The following is a 17,702-nucleotide window of genomic DNA, read 5'->3' on the forward strand; positions in this document are numbered from 1 at the left end:
AAACCGCTATGGGGCGCCAAGCACAAAAAGTTGAATTGATAGATAAAAAATTAAATACGTTTATTGCAATTTCAGAGCAGCATATATGTTAGCGCTTCATTTTAAACATTTAGAATAAAGTTCATTATACTATTCATAATATATCTGGAGTGAAAACAATGTGTAAACATTCTCATGGTTAGTCAGTAGCCTATTGATATCTTTTCCCAAATTGGAAAACATTTCTAGTGATACAGAAGCCAATTTACCCAAATTAAAGTTTGGCTGCCACTTGGCAAAGCTTAGAGACTTGGATATGCTTTGCTTAATAAAAATGTATATAGAAGAGAAAGAAAAAACATTGGCATGTCCAATAAAGTGCTCTCTGAATGAATCAAGTTTTGGTGAACGACAATGTGCTACTGTTCAGTATTAGTCCATGATCAAGCAACATGAGTTGCACAAAAATAGGTCTCCGTGGCATCCTGAGGCAGTGGTGGCGTTGAAACATGGGTCATGTTCATTAGGGCATGCAACAGAAAATGTTTTGCAACAGAAATTTAAAAAAACAAGTGCATCTTATTGGACAAATCCAGGTATTCTTTCCCCGTTTCAGTCCATTTTCTTCTGTTTGGTGCCTAATGAACACTGCCATGGATTGTCATCCGAGTTGTCTGTTGAGTCCACAGTAACACAATGGTACTAGTGTGTCTTCAGTTGAGGCGGTTTTCCTCTGACCCTAAAGAGAAGATACTGCAGCAGTCTCCATCTCCATGTCTGTGCTTTGACCTGACCGAAGTGTCTTCTCTACTGTGGATGATGTTGGACTCCTGCCAGCGCCCTTGTTTTGAACTGCCTACAGAAGAGGAGCTTAGATAGATAGAAATCAAACAAGAGTTAACCACAGTTTGTTTGAGAGAACTTAAGTTAGTGATAATCAATGATACCGATTTGATACTACTATCAAATGTAGGAATAAAAAAATAAAATAAAAAAAAGGGATTCATCTCACAAAACCATAATGACTACCAAATACCACCCTGACTAATGACGACTACAGTGAGCTGGCATAGAGCAAAGTAACTAGTAAACTGTACCTCCTGTCTGGTATGAGGCATAATGTACGGTAGAGATCAGCTGTGGAGGGCATGCCTGCATCAGAGGCAGCTTTAGGAGTTGAGAACGCAGTGTACGTCCGGGATTTGGTCAGCATGGCAGGGGTGGAGGGGATCCTCATCTCTGGTTCACTACCTAGAGGGGAACAGGGACTTGTGACCAAACACTCAAAAACACAATATGATTCACAGAAGATCATTGGTGTGTTTTTTTGTGTGGTGATGCCGCATTATACAGTATGCTGCCCATCTTACAAGACAATATTTGACACATATAGCCCAACAGAATCTGCAGTATACATTTTCCAGTAATCTCGATCTGGATCAGCAATACAAATCGTTGGTGTGGCAATCACGACTTACTGACTGACAAGGCACGAGGAGTTTCTGACGTGGAATGTCTTTTGTGGTCCACGAACGAAGTCATGTTCAAGAATTGATTCTTGAGCCACAAGGCGCGGTCTTCCTCAAAAGCCTTTTTCTGTGAACACACAAAAGGGAAAAAAAGGGGTAATACACAGTTACAGTGGCAAGAAAAAGTATGTGAACCCTTCGGAATTACCTGGATTTCTGCATAAATTGGTCATAAAATTTGATCATCTAAGTCACAACAATAGACAAACAGTCTGCTTAAACTAATAACACAAACAATTATATATTTTCATGTCTTTGAACACACCGTGTAAAGATTCACAGTGTAGTGTGGGAAAATATGTGAACCCTTGGATTTAATAACTGGTTGACCCTCCTTTGGCAGCAATAAACTCAACCAAACGTTTTCTGTAGTTGCGGATCAGACCTCTGCACAACAGTCAGGAGGAATTTTGGACCAGTCATCTTTACAAAACTGTTTCAGTTCAGCAATAATTTTAGGATGTCTGGTGCGAACCGCTCTCTTGAGGTCATGACACAGCATTTTAAAATTGGGTTGAGGTCAGGACTCTGACTGGGCCACTCCAGAAGGTGTATTTCCTTCTGTTGAAGCCAATCTGTTGTTGATTTACTTCTGCGTTTAAGGTCATTGTCCTGTTGCGGCACCCAACTTCTGTTGAGCTTCAATTGGCGGACAGAGCCTTACATTCTCCTGCAAAATGTCTTGATAAACTTGGGAATTAATTTTTCTGTCGATGATAGCAAGCTGTCCAGGCCCTGAGGCAGCAAAGCAGCCCCAAACCATGATGCTCCCTCCACCATACTTTACAGTTGGGATGAGGTTTTGATGTCGGTGTGCTGTGCCTTTTATTCTCCACAGAGTGTTGTGTTCCTTCCAAACAACTCAACTTTAGTTTAATCTGTCCACAGAATATTTTGCCAGAAGCACTGTGGAACATCCAGGTGCTCTTCTGCAAACTTCAGACGTGCAGCAATGTTTTTTTTTGGAGAGCAGTGGCTTCTTCCTTGTGGTCCTCCCATTAACACTATTCTTGTTTAGTGTTTTACGTATCGTAGACTCGTCAACAGAGATGTTAGCATGTTCCAGAGATTTCTGTAAAACCTTAGCTGACACTCTAGGAGTCTTCTTAATCTTAGGTAATTTGAGATCTCTTTTGTTCGAGGCATGGTTCACATCAGGCAATGCTTCTTGTGAATAGCAAACAGTGTTTTTTATAGGGCAGGGTAGCTCTAACCGACATCTCCAATCTCAATCTCAAAGATGTGTCGGCATCGAGTAATTGTCTCTGGCCCCCTCCCAGTTAGGGGGAGTGATGAGCTCTACAGCAGAGTCTCACAACTCAATCGCTGGTTGAAAACTGTTTTCTGCCCCTCCCAAAAGATAGAATTTGTAGATAATTGGCCCTCTTTCTGGGACTCACCCACAAACAGGACCAAGCCTGACCTGCTGAGGAGTGACGGACTCCATCCTAGCTGGAGGGGTGCTCTCATCTTATCTACCAACATAGACAGGGCTCTAACTCCTCTAGCTCCACAATGAAATAGGGTGCAGGCCAGGCAGCAGGCTGTTAGCCAGCCTGCTAGCTTAGTGGAGTCTGCCACTAGCATAGTCAGTGTAGTCAGCTCAGCTATCCCCATTGAGACTGTGTCTGTGCCTCGACCTAGGTTGGGCAAAACTAAACATGGCGGTGTTCGCCTTAGCAATGTCACTAGGATAAAGACCTCCTCCATTCCTGCCATTATTGAAAGAGATTGTGATACCTCACATCTCAAAATAGGGCTACTTAATGTTAGATCCCTCACTTCAAAGGCAGTTATAGTCAATGAACTAATCATAATCTTGATGTGATTGGCCTGACTGAAACATGGCTTAAGCCTGATGAATTTACTGTGTTAAATGAGGCCTCACCTCCTGGTTACACTAGTGACCATATCCCCCGTGCATCCCGCAAAGGCGGAGGTGTTGCTAACATTTACGATAGCAAATTTCAATTTACAAAAAAAAAAATTATGACGTTTTCGTCTTTTGAGCTTCTAGTCATGAAATCTATGCAGCCTACTCAATCACTTTTTATAGCTACTGTTTACAGGCCTCCTGGGCCATACACAGCGTTCCTCACTGAGTTCCCTGAATTCCTATCGGACCTTGTAGTCATAGCAGATAATATTCTAATTTTTGGTGATTTTAATATTCACATGGAAAAGTCCACAGACCCACTCCAAAAGGCTTTTGGAGCCATCATCGACTCAGTGGGTTTTGTCCAACATGTCTCTGGACCTACTCACTGCCACAGTCATACTCTGGACCTAGTTTTGTCCCATGGAATAGATGTTGTAGATCTTAATGTTTTTCCTCATAATCCTGGACTATCGGACCACCATTTTATTACGTTTGCAGTCGCAACAAATAATCTGCTCAGACCCCAACCAAGGAGCATCAAAAGTCGTGCTATAAATTCTCAGACAACACAAAGATTCCTTGATGCCCTTCCAGACTCCTTCTGCCTACCCAAGGACGTCAGAGGACAAAAATCAGTTAACCACCTAACTGAGGAACTCAATTTAACCTTGCGCAATACCCTAGATGCAGTTGCACCCCTAAAAACGAAATACATTTGTCATAAGAAACTAGCTCCCTGGTATACAGAAAATACCCGAGCTCTGAAGCAAGCTTCCAGAAAATTGGAACGGAAATGGCGCCACACCAAACTGGAAGTCTTCCGACTAGCTTGGAAAGACAGTACCGTGCAGTATCGAAGAGCCCTCACTGCTGCTCGATCATCCTACTTTTCTAACTTAATTGAGGAAAATAAGAACAATCCAAAATTTATTTTTGATACTGTCGCAAAGCTAACTAAAAAGCAGCATTCCCCAAGTGAGGATGGCTGTCACTTCAGCAGTAATAAATTCATGAACTTCTTTGAGGAAAAGATCATGATCATTAGAAAGCAAATTACGGACTCCTCTTTAAATCTGCGTATTCCTCCAAAGCTCAGCTGTCCTGAGTCTGCACAACTCTGCCAGGACCTAGGATCAAGAGAGACACTTAAGTGTTTTAGTACTATATCTCTTGACACAATGATGAAAATAATCATGGCCTCTAAACCTTCAAGCTGCATACTAGATCCTATTCCAACTAAACTACTGAAAGAGCTGCTTCATGTGCTTGGCCCTCCTATGTTGAACATAATAAACAGCTCTCTATCTACCGGATGTGTACCAAACTCACTAAAAGTGGCAGTAATAAAGCCTCTCTTGAAAAAGCCAAACCTTGACCCAGAAAAGTTTTTTAAATATATCGGCCTATATCAAATCTTCCATTCCTCCTGAAGACAAACAATGTATACGAAATGCTTCAGTCTGGTTTTAGACCCCATCATAGCACTGAGACTGCACTTGTGAAGGTGGTAAATGACCTTTTAATGGCGTCAGACCGAGGCTCTGCATCTGTCCTCGTGCTACTAGACCTTAGTGCTGCCTTTGATACCATCGATCACCACATTCTTTTGGAGAGATTGGAAACCCAAATTGGTCTACACGGACAAGTTCTGGCCTGGTTTAGATCTTATCTGTCGGGAAGATATCAGTTTGTCTCTGTGAATGGTTTGTCCTCTGACAAATCAACTGTACATTTCGGTGTTCCTCAAGGTTCCGTTTTAGGACCACTATTGTTTTCACTATATATTTTACCTCTTGGGGATGTCATTCGAAAACATAATGTTAACTTTCACTGCTATGCGGATGACACACAGCTGTACATTTCAATGCAACATGGTGAAGCCCCAAAATTGCCCTCGCTAGAAGCCTGTGTTTCAGACATAAGGAAGTGGATGGCTGAAAACTTTCTACTTTTAAACTCGGACAAAACAGAGATGCTTGTTCTAGGTCCCAAGAAACAAAGAGATCTTATGTTAAATCTGACAATTAATCTTGATGGTTGTAAAGTCGTCTCAAATAAAACTGTGAAGGACCTCGGCATTACTCTGGACCCTGATCTCTCTTTTGACGAACATATCAAGACTGTTTCAAGGACAGCTTATTTCCATCTAGATAACATCGCAAAAATCAGAAATTCTCTGTCCAAAAATGACGCAGAAAAATGTATCCATGCTTTTGTTACTTCTAGGTTAGACTACTGCAATGCTCTACTTTCCGGCTAAAGCACTAAATAAACTTCAGTTAGTGCTAAATACGGCTGCTAGAATCCTGACTAGAACCAAAAGATTTGATCATATTACTCCAGTGCTAGCTTCCCTACACTGGCTTCCTGTTAAGGCAAGGGCTGATTTCAAGGTTTTACTGTTAACCTACAAAGCGTTACATGGGCTTGCTCCTACCCATCTTTCCGAGTTGGTCCTGCCGTACATACCTACACGTACGCTACGGTCACAAGACGCAGGCCTCCTAATTGTCCCTAGAATTTCTAAGCAAACAGCTGGAGGCAGGGCTTTCTCCTATAGATCTCTATTTTCATGGAATGGTCTGCCTACCCATGTGAGAGACGCAGACTCGGTCTCAACCTTAAGTCTTTATTGAAGACTCATCTCTTCAGTAGGTCATATGATTGAGTGTAGTCTGGCCCAGGAGTGTGAAGGTGAACGGAAAGGCTCTGGAGCAACGAACCGCCCTTGCTGTCTCTGCCTGGCCGGTTCCCCTCTCTCCACTGGGATTCTCTGCCTCTAACCCTATTACAGGGGCTGAGTCACTGGCTTACTGGTGCTCTTTCATGCCGTCCCTAGGAGGGGTGCGTCACTTGAGTGGGTTGAGTCACTGACGTGATCTTCCTGTCTGGGTTGGAGCCCCCCCCTTGGTTTGTGCCGTGGCGGAGATCTTTGTGGGCTATACTCGGCCTTGTAAGTTGGTGGTTGAAGATATCCCTCTAGTGGTGCGGGGGCTGTGCTTTGGCAAAGTGGGTGGGGTTATATCCTTCCTGTTTGGCCCTGTCCGGGGGTATCATCGGATGGGGCCACAGTGTCTCCTGACCGCTCCTGTCGCAGCCTCCAGTATTTATGCTGCAGTAGTTTATGTGTCGGGGGGCTAGGGTCAGTTTGTTATATCTGGAGTACTTCTCCTGTCTTATCCGGTGTCCTGTGTGAATTTAAGTATGCTCTCTCTAATTCTCTCCTTCTCTCTCTCGGAGGACCTGAGCCCTAGGACCATGCGTCAGGACTACCGGGCATGATGACTCCTTGCTGTCCCCAGTCCACCTGGCCTTGCTGCTGTTCCAGTTTCAACTGTTCTGCCTGCGGCTATGGAACCCTGACCTGTCCACCGGACGTGCTACCTGTCCCAGACCTGCTGTTCTCAACTCTCTAGAGACAGCAGGAGCGGTAGAGATACGCTTAATGATCGGCTATGAAAAGCCAACTGACATTTACTCCTGAGGTGCTGACTTGCTACACCCTCGATAACTTCTGTGATTATTATTATTTGACCATGCTGGTCATTTATGAACATTTGAACATCTTGGCCATGTTCTGTTATAATCTCCACCCGGCACAGCCAGATGAGGACTGGCCACCCCTCATAGCCTGGTTCCTCTCTAGGTTTCTTCCTAGGTTTTGGCCTTTCTAGGGAGTTTTTCCTAGCCACCGTGCTTCTACACCTGCATTGCTTGCTGTTTGGGGTTTTAGGCTGGGTTTCTGTACAGCACTTCGAGATATTAGCTGAAGTACGAAGGGCTATATCAAATAAATTAGATTGATTGGACTCCAGGTTAGCGGATTCCTGACTCCAATTAGCTTTTGGAAAAGTCATTAGCCTAGGGGTTCACATACGTTTTCCAACCTACACTGTGAATGTTTAAATTATGTATTCAATATAAACAAGAAAAATAAAGTAATTTGTGTGTTATTAGTTTAAGCACACTGTCTATTGTTGTGAGTAAGACGAAGATCAAAAGTTATGACTAATTTATGCAGAAATCCAGGTAATTCCAAAGGGTTCACATACTGTAAGTGATAACTTGACAAAACATAACATTTCCAACTCGAGAACTTGCCAAAAACAAAAACGGATACCTCATGACCGAGGCGAATGGCAGCGTCAGTAAAGTTATGTCTCTCCCTCTCAAAGTTCCTCCTCTGCTCGTCAAAGAGCCTCCACTCCTCTTTGAGACGCTCCTTCTCTTCCAGAGTGTAGCAGTCATTCAGCAGAGCAGCAGTCTCATCATCATAGCAGGGAGAGTTGAGCTGCTGCTACACACACGGAAAAGGTCATAATACTTGACTGAGAAACTCCTGGAAGGGTCAAATTCAAGGCAATAACAAGAGATGTACAGTAGATCAAATCAAATTGTATTTGTCACATGCGCCAAACAACTGGTGTAGACTTCACCATAATACAAATAAAATAGTAACACAAGAGGGAAAAAATTAAATACACAAGAATGGAGCTATATACAGGGAGTACCAGTACCAGATCAATGTGCAGAGGTACAATGTATTTGAGGTAGATATGTACTTGAAGGCAGATACTTATAGCTCGGTTTGAAAAAGAGAGTCTTGTGTTGCGGGTCTAACTAACCTGTAGGAGTTGTTGCTGGGTCTGGATGAAGTCTTTACACTGCTGGACCTCCAGTCTCATCCTCTCCATCTCCTCCTCGTGGATCTGTCTGGGGACCAGCTCTTTACCAGCACACTGCTGGCTCTGCTGTACCAGGGAGGCTGGGAAGTGGATGGATGATACATTATGATCAATGGTGGAGAAGAAAGCTCCCTGTGACATATAGAATGTATTGAGTATAACAAAACTGATTCTGCAGGCGAAAACCTGAAAAAATCTAACCCGGACGTGATTATGATTATTATTTTTTTTATTATTATTTTCTTTTAAATCTGTGTTTCCTGGCCCGTCTTTCTTCCATTTAAAAGGGTAATCAACCAGATTCCTTTTCCAATGGCTTCCTCAGGCTGTGACCAGGCTTTAGACATAGTTTCAGGCTTTTATTTAAAAAAATGAGCGAGATTTTTCAAAACTAGTCAGGTGTCCTCTGATTAGTTCCTGCGCGCGAGTGGGGTAGCCCTCCATTTTCTTTCTCTCTTTTATTGAATAGGTTACGGTCCGGTTGAAATATTATCAATTATGTTTGTTAAAAACAACCTGAGGATTGATTATAAAAAACATTTGACATGTTTCTACGACCATTACGGATACTTTTTGGAATTTTCGTCGAACGGAACGAGGCTTTGGTTTTCTGAACATAACGCGCAACCCAAATGGCGTATTTTTTGTTATAAAAGTAATATCTATCGAACAAAAATAACATTTGTTGTGTAACTGGGAGTCTCGTGAGTGCAAACATCCTAAGATTATCAAAGGTAAGCGATTCATTTTATTACTTTTCTGACTTTCGTGACCATGCTAATTTGGGGCTAGCTGTTGTAGCATTGATTGATACACTCACAAAAGCTTGGATTGCTTTCGCTGCAAAGCATATTTTCAAAATCTGACACGATAGGTGGATTAACAAGCTAAGCTGTGTTTTGGTATATTTCACTTGTGATTGCATGATTATAAATAATTTTTGTAATATTGTGTGCCCTGCAATTCAGCGGTTGTTTAGGAAAATGATCCCGTAAAAGGGATCCGTAGCGCAGAGAAGTTAAACCGCTGTGCCACTTGAGCCAAAAATGCAGTAGTACTGGTAGTGATTTTATGGCAGTGAGCCATAAGTGGATTCTTTCATTTGCCTTCATGTAACACCCGTTAATGACCAGAGAAAGCCAGTGATGACTACTAGGTGAGTTACAGATTGTCTACTTCCATGATAATATATACATGATGTGATGCGTTTATACCCTGGCTGTCCAGTTTCTCCATGTGGCTCTTTAATCTCCTCCACTGCTGTCGGATGCTATTGGTCAGCTGCTCCCGGGCATGCTCACAGGACTGGTCCCTAGCATGATCACATGACTGATCCAGGGTCTCCTTACTACAGTCACCAACCTCCTCTCTGTCCGAGCTGGCCTGAAAGCGTAACAATAGGCACGATCACTCCTCTACTCCCCACAATGTTTACAGCGAAATGTCACTTCCATACTATGTAAAACACTGAGATTTTGTGAGTGGCTCTGCATAGACAGATGCGATTTGTAATTAAGATTTGCAGGAGCATTACATTTTTTGTTGTTGATCTAATCCACTTATTACCACGTAAAAATAACTAAGTAGACTATTGCTACGGTGTCTCAGATAGGACAATCCATCAATTCACCCGTTCCAGGCTGTCTTCCGCACGGTCTCCTCTGGAGCAGGATTTCCTAGGACTAAGAATGGACACCATCTCCCGCTTCATCTGCTGCAGCACCTTCTTTAGCTCAACATTCTCCAGCATCAGAGCCCTCTGACGACCCTCGTAGTCACTCAGCAGGGACTTGTACATCTCCCCCTCATGTCTACAATCATGGCAAATAAATACGTACTCATCAAAGTGGAATCTCCAAAGCTATGTAGGATTTGTTGCATCAAGAGTTGATGAAAGCAGCCAAAACAGACATGGTTCAGTTAGATGAGCATTGCTACCTGGCCTCCACCTTTCCAGTCTTCCATTGGCTTCTCTTCCCATCAGCCCGTCCCAAGTAGTTCAATACATCAATCGCTAGTTGAGATAAAGGGAGGAAAATGGTAATGAGGGACTTGCTATATAGGCCTACATCATTTTCAGTGTTCAGACTTTTGTTGTAAAAAAAGAAAGAAAAAAAAGACAGTTTGCAAACATATTCACATTTCCAACAACCTTTGGAATAAGGAGGAAACAATTGTCTTGAGATACCCATACCTAGTTTCTTATCCCTCTTGTCCACCAGTAGCTGGTTGAGGCGTTCTTTGAGCTTGGTGCTCTCCCTCTCCTTCCTCTTGGCATCATGGCTGTACTGAGAGGCTCTGCTGGCGATGATGCTCTGGAGCTTCTGCACCTAGGGTGTGTTCAGTAGGGAGAAAACGTTTTGAAACGGGGATGTACTACCTGCACTTATCCAATAAGAACACAGTTTTGTTTTCGCTTACAAAATGTTTTGCTATGGTGTGCACTACCGAGCAAGATGCTGGTTAAGGCTCACACACTCAAAACTACATTTCCAATTTCAAAACTACATTTCCAATTGATGCTTGCAGCTACATAAGCACATCACTCAATGATTAACAATTTTATGACAAAGTCTTCACCTCATCTTTTTCTGTTTTCAGGCAGTTCTGCAGAGTCTTGTTTTTGAGTTGCAGCTGCCTCTCTGTCTCAAGCAGTCCTGACTTCTCTCTTTTGTAGAGCTCCAGCTGATCCTTTAGGCAATTACATACATTTACATTAAACATTTTTATTTTACCCCCCCTTTTCGCCCCAATTGGTAGTTACAGTCTTGTCCCATCGCTGCAGCTCCAGTACGGACTCAGGAGAGGCGAAGGTCGAGAGCAGTGTGTCCTTCGAAACACAACCCAGCCAAGCCGCACTGCTTCTTGACACACTGCTCGCTTAACCCGGAAGCCAGCCGCACCAATGTATCGGAGGAAACACCGTACACCTGGCGACCGTGTCAGCCCGTATTGTGTCCGGCCCGCCACAGGAGTCGCTAGTTCGAGATGGGACAAGATCATCCCTGCCGGCCAAACCTCCCCTAACCCGGACGACGCTGAGCCAATTGTGCGCCGCCCCATGGGTCTCCCGGTCGTGGCCAGCTGCGACAGAGCCTGGACACAGCTAGCGCTACGATGCAGTGCCTTAGACCACTTCGCCACTCGGGAGGCTGGGCAATTACATACTTGCTGTACATGTTATATCAACACAATTTTGCATACTCAATGTGCTCACCTTGACGACAAGATCATAACAATAACATGTTGTATTCTAAGCAGTAAGACCTTTTAGGACACCATCAAACCTTAACTTAGCTCCAAGCTAGTATTTACTGACAATTTGCACCCTGCCTGGAAAACGATCGATAGGAAAGACTGCCTGACTGACCTTGAGTCTGGAGTTGGTAATCTGCAGGTGTTCCAGGGCACTGGAGCTCTTCAGCTGCTCGGTCTCCTGCTCCTGCAGGCTGCGCTGGCTGCGGCGGTGCATCTGGAGCAGCTCATACATCATGTTCAGGGCTGGCACCGTGTTCAGCCCCCAGCTTCCCTCTGGTGAGCTGGCCTCAATACAGGCAGAGGAGAAACCCAGAGAGTCCATCTCCTGTACAAGCCCCAAAAGAGGGCAGGAAAATGGGTTAGCAGCATACAGTGAAAATTAAACTAGATCAATGAATAATCATTGAGCAACATCAGATACACAAACCTAAAAGAAGTATGGATTATTCCAAATGTAAACTAAATAATAGTAATTTCAGTACCTGATTGATGTATGAGGTACACTGGGGAACATTCTCCTCAGTGCAGAAGGCACTTAACACATTGTAGGAGCTCTTGGACAGTGTCATGGTGGAGGAGTGCATTGTAGGAAGGTTGTTATGATGCCTCGAGGGGGACATCGTCATTCTTGATATGCTGGAGATCTCATGGTTTTCTAAACACAGCAGGGAAACAGAGAGAACAACCAATTGATGAATCACAAGTTCACAGGCAGCTGACTATGAGGCTTAAAAAACAATTGTGCCCAAAAATAGGGCTAAATACCACACCATCCAACAAAAATCCATATAAAAACAAACAATTGTCTATTTTGTCCCCGGGTCCCCATTTGAATTAAATTACCTATTGATGGCTCTATGGTTGCTGTCGTCCACCAGTCTCCCATGTCAACAAAGCATCATCCGCTTTTGGAGGTCATCCGCGAGATGACAGACCTGACCGACCGGAGGCTGCACTCACTGGAACAGAATCCTGAAATAGAGCGTCAAGCAGCAAGCCAATGACATAAGACTCCAAGGCAGCATAATCTGGGTCGATTCTTCACCCACGCCATGCTGGATTAAACGTAATCTGTGTTGTGCCAGCATGGGACGGGTTGGGGGTGGGTAGGGCTTTCAGGCCTTGGCTGTTACACTGGACTGAGTAGAGTGATACTTTGAGCTTGAGTAAAGAGAGTTTTGCATGTTAACTTTAACTAGGCTAATGACTATGCCAGGGGAAGGCTTTTAGATACCCACACAGAAAGGCCACTGACTGTGGTGTGTGCAAGGTTTAATTAACAATGCCAGTGGCAATGAATTCAAAATGCTTAGTTTGAGAAAAATGGCTTCAAGAAGCAACTGCACACTCATTATTCAAGAGGGCCTCTTCAGTACTTCATTGTTCTCTTTGACTCTATATAACAACGTCGACCTATACGCTGACTCGGTGAGTGAATTCATCAAGGAAGTGCATTGGCGATGTTGTACCCACTGTGACGATTAAAACCTACCCTAACCAGAAACCGTGGATGGATGATGGCATTCGCGCAAAACTGAAAGCGCGAACCACCGCATTTAAACATGGAAAGAGGTCTGGGAATATGGCTATACATAAAATGTAGTTATTCCCTCCGCAAGGCAAACAAACAAGCGAAATGCTGGTACAGAGACAAAGTGGAGTCGCAATTCAACAGCTCAGACACGAGACGTATGTGGCAGGGTCTACAGGAAATCACGGACTACAAAAAGAAAACTAGCCACACCACGGATGTCACGCTTCCAGACAAACGAAACACCTTCTTTGCCCGCTTTGAGGATAATACGGTGCCACCGTCGCGGCCTGCTAACAAGAACTGCGCCCCCCCCTCTCCTCTCCGTGGCCAACGCGAGTAAAACGTTTAAACGTGTTAACCCTCGCAAGGCTGCTGGCCCAGACGGCATCCCTAGCCGCGTCCTCAGAGCATGAGCAGGCCAGCTGGCTGATGGGTTTACGGACATATTCAATCACACCCTATCCCAGTCTGCTGTCCACACATGTTTCACAATGGCTACCATTGTTCCTGTACCCAAGAAGGCAAAGATAACTGAACTAAAATGACTACCGCCTCATAGCACTCACTTCTGTCATCATGAAGTGCTTTGAGAGACCAGTCAAGGATCATATCACCTCCACCTTACCAGCCACCCTAGACCCACTTCACATACCGCCCTAACAGGTCCACAGACGATGCAATCGCCATCACACTGCCATATCCCCCAGGTGGTGAAGGTAGGAAAACAACATCTCCACCTCGCTGACCCTCAACACTGGGGCCCCACAAGGGTGCGTGCTCAGCCCCCTCCTGTACTCCCTGTTCACCCACGACTGTGCGGCCATGCACGCCACCAACTCAATCAAGTTTGCAGACGACAACAGTAGTGGGCTTGATTACCAACAATGAGACAGCCTACAGGGAGGTGAGGGCACTCAGAGTGTGGTATCAGGAAAACAACCTCTCACTCAACGTCAACAAAACAAAGGAGATAGTGAACTTCAGGAAACAGCAGAGGGAGCACCCCCCGATCCACATCGAAGGGACAGCAGTGGAGAAAGTGGAAAGTTTTAAGTTCCTCTGCGTACACATCAACAAACTTTATGGTCCACCCACACAGAAAGTGTGGTGAAGGCAGCGCAATAGCACCTTCAACGCATCACCGGGGGGGCAAACTATCTGCCCTCCATGACACCCGATGTCACAGGAAGGCAAAAAAGATCAAAGACAACAACCACCCAAGCTACTGCCTGTTCACACCGCTACCGCCCAGAAGGCAAGGTCAGTACAGGTGCATCAAAGCTGGGACTGAGAGACTGAAGAACAGCTTCTATCTCAAGGCCATCAGACTGCTAAACAGCAATCACTAACTCAGAGAGGCTGCTGCCTACATGGAGACCCAATCACTGGCAACTTTAACAAATGGATCTCTAGTCACTTTAAACAATGCCAATTTAATGTTTACATATCTTACATTACTCAATCATATGTATATACTGTATTTTATACCATCTATTAAACCTTGTCTATGCCACTCAGCCATATATACACTCAGCAAAAAAAGAAATTTCCCTTTCAGGATCCTGTCTTTCAAAGATAATTCGTAAAAATCCAAATAACTTCACAGATCTTCATTGTAAAGGGTTTAAACACTGTTTCCCAAGCTTGTTCAATGAATCATAAACAATCAATGAACATGCACCTGTGGAATGGTCGTTAAGACACTAACAGCTTACAGACGGTAGGCAATTACACCAGGAACGTACAATCCCTCCATCAGTGCTCAGACTGTCCGCAATAGGCTGAGAGAGACTGGACTGAGGGCTTGTAGGCCTGTTGTAAGGCAGGTCCTCACCAGACATCACCGGCAACAACGTCGCCTATGGGCACAAACCCACTGTTGCTGGACCAGACAGGACTGGCAAAAAGTGCTCTTCACTGACGAGTCGCGGTTTTGTCTCACCAGGGGTGATGGTCGGATTCGCGTTTATCGTCGAAGGAATGAGCGTTACACCGAGGCCTGTACTCTGGAGCAGGAGCGGTCTGGGGCGGTGTGTCACAGCATCATCGGACTGAGCTTGTTGCATTGCAGGCAATATCAACTCTGTGCATTACAGGGAAGTCATCCTCCTCCCTCATGTGGTACCCTTTCTGCAGGCTCATCCTGACATGACCCTCCAGCATGACAATGCCACCAGCCATACTGCTTGTTCTGTGAGTGATTTCCTGCAAGACAGGAATGTCAGTGTTCTGCAATGGCCAGCAAAGAGCCCGGATCTCAATCCCATTGAGCACGTCTGGGACCTGTTGGATCGGAGGGTGAGGGCTAGGGCCATTCCCCCCAGAAATGTCCGGGAACTTGCAGGTGCCTTGGTGGAAGAGTGGGGTAACATCTCACAGCAAGAACTGGCAATTCTGGTGCTGTCCATGAGGAGGAGATGCACTGCAGTACTTAAAATGCAGCTGCTGTCCACACCAGATACTGACTGTTACTTTTGATTTTGACCCCCCCTTTGTTCAGGGACACATTATTCAATTTCTGTTAGTCACATGTCTGTGGAACTTGTTCAGTTTATATCTCAGTTGTTGAATCTTATGTTCATACAAATATTTACACATGTTAAATTTGATGAAAATAAACAGTTGACAGTGAGAGGACGTTTATTTTTATGTACATATTTTCATTCACTCCTTTGAGATATTACTGCACTGTCGGAACAAGAAGCACAAGCATTTCGCTACACTCACATTAACATCTGCTAACCATGTGTATGTGACAAATAAAATTTGATTTATAATATGATCCTTAAGATTTTCCTGGTGAAACAAGCTCAACCACATTCTACACTCTCACCACTCCCCTTTAAATAGGTAACAGTACAGTTATCAACGAACTCTGTTTAAACATACATTGTGCATTTTAGACTTAAGTATAATAGACCTGTGTCTCAATTGCCTTGGGCAACACCAGAGTAGAAAGTTAGTCGAGCCACAGAGGCAGTAGCTATGTCAGAAAACACCTTCTCAGGCGCCCCTTATCCACTGACATAGGCTGCATTTTATGTACACTGATACTCACTCCCGTTTAACCAAAGATACTGGTTTCCCCTTTTGTCTGTGATATAACTTTGCCCTATGTCACACTGTTACCCTATCCACTGCGCTTCCATCTAAATCCAAGAAGAGCAACCAACTAGCTAGCTAGCTAACATTTTAGCTAGTGTTGACATTACTATTGGGTGAATATACTGTCAACACTTTGGCACATTTTCAAACAGTATTTAACCCGTTTTACCCAAAAAGGTTCAGACTTTTCTGTTTCCATCTATGCGGCCCGGGACTCGTGCCCCATGGGTCCGGCGGACCTGCTGTCACTTGGGGCCAAAGCCAGGCCACCGGTACTTTTCAGATGGCATTTACATACCACTGGCTAACTGAACTTTAACACCTTCTCACAAAGCAACTGTTTTGATTATGCATAGATTATTGATTCTGCTCTTGAAAAGTCCTCACTGTCAGCCCTAGCTATGTAAACACAATGTCCCTAGTATAACATAGGGGTATGTACACGTGTAACACTGGTGTTACAGTTGAAAAGCAGTAGCTAAAACATTACTACTGTTCGCTTCTTCTTATCATCTTATTGAGTTGCTGCAAGGAGTCAACTAAACAAAACAGGAGGCTCATTTGAAAACGTAGTCAATCATGTAGTTACAAGCCAAGTTAAATATAGCTGTCTAACGTTAACTTGTGACCCTTTCAGCTACTATTAATCTGTTATCTTGTTGAACTGGTTTACCTACAGTAACGTTACCTAGCCAGATAAAAAGCTGCTAGCTTCTGTAGTAACGTTAGCCAGCTAACTCTGCTTTGATGAAACTTGTATGATAGCTAACGTAACGTGTGTATAAAGTTAGCTAGCTAACGAAGCAAGCAAGAACATGGTTGGATAGTGGATACTCACTTGACTTGATTAGCCTGCCTTAGTGCCAGCACAGCCAACTCTATGCGAATCCGACAATGCTAGTGTACAATGATTTTCTCTGTCTAGTTCTTGACAGTGAATGCCAAGCCACTTGGATAATTCTACTCACTGTGGTACAGTTGACCCCACATTCACAAAATTAGATTTTTTTTAAGTAGACGTCTTTCTGGCTTCAAAACAAACACCACCGTCATTGGCGAATGCGTTGTCAAGCAACCAGTATTAGTCCACCGTATTGGATCATGCGCACACCTTAAAAGGACGATTTATGCAAATATAGAAGGCTGTCAGGTGCATTGTAGTGCTTTATTGAGATTTACACCCACTTTACACCCACACAAGTGGGTCGCCAGTGTTTTATGATAATGTTGGAACTAAAAAATATAATTCCTATTGTCCTCTTTAGGAATTAAGTCTGGGTATGAAGTTACTGTTGAGATTTAGAAAATTAGAATGCACAAGGTGCAATTTTTAAATTCAGTCACTGATAGTCACTCAATGAGCCCATGTCAGCTAACATTATTTAGATGACTAGGTAAAGTAATCTAGTCAGATTACCGACTGGGCATACAGGGCACGTGACCAGGGGCCCTGACCTCCACCATTGACTTTGTTATGAACATATATGAATTGCAGGAAATGAGCTTTAAAACTGAAGAAATGTCTCACCACGCCATGGCAAAATGTGTAAAATGTCAGGAAATGTTTTAAAACCGCAAAATAAATCTTCACCTCATGGCAAAGTGATTAGAATTGCAAGAAATGTTTTTTAAAACCATAACATTTTCTCTATACCCCATGACAAAATGTGTAGGATTGCAGAAAATTTACTTTAACACTACAACAACAACAAAAATATCCACTGCCAAGAGAG

At 43.9% G+C, this 17,702-nt stretch overlaps 1 protein-coding gene across 2 annotated transcripts; it reads right to left on the minus strand.

Moving 5' to 3' along the window:
- Positions 1-39: 39 nt before the first annotated feature.
- LOC139559876 (afadin- and alpha-actinin-binding protein-like) lies at positions 40-17,057 on the minus strand. 2 transcript variants are annotated; one of them, XM_071376308.1, is made up of 14 exons: positions 16,808-17,057; positions 12,174-12,302; positions 11,813-11,985; positions 11,443-11,655; positions 10,653-10,763; positions 10,267-10,402; positions 10,011-10,086; positions 9,703-9,883; positions 9,287-9,455; positions 8,013-8,152; positions 7,508-7,681; positions 1,458-1,575; positions 1,077-1,230; positions 40-849 (listed from the first exon to the last, which is right to left on the minus strand). In XM_071376308.1, exons 2-14 carry the CDS (start codon positions 12,214-12,216, stop codon positions 693-695), a joined length of 1,845 nt encoding a protein of 614 aa, XP_071232409.1. In that variant the 5' UTR covers positions 12,217-12,302; positions 16,808-17,057; the 3' UTR covers positions 40-692. The 2 variants fall into 2 exon arrangements, with proteins under 2 accessions (XP_071232409.1, XP_071232408.1); XM_071376307.1 differs by having other exon boundaries at positions 7,508-7,684.
- Between the last annotated feature and the right edge of the window lie 645 nt (positions 17,058-17,702).

Source organism: Salvelinus alpinus, chromosome 30 (assembly GCF_045679555.1).
Source record: "Salvelinus alpinus chromosome 30, SLU_Salpinus.1, whole genome shotgun sequence".
NCBI classification, from domain to species: domain Eukaryota; kingdom Metazoa; phylum Chordata; class Actinopteri; order Salmoniformes; family Salmonidae; genus Salvelinus; species Salvelinus alpinus.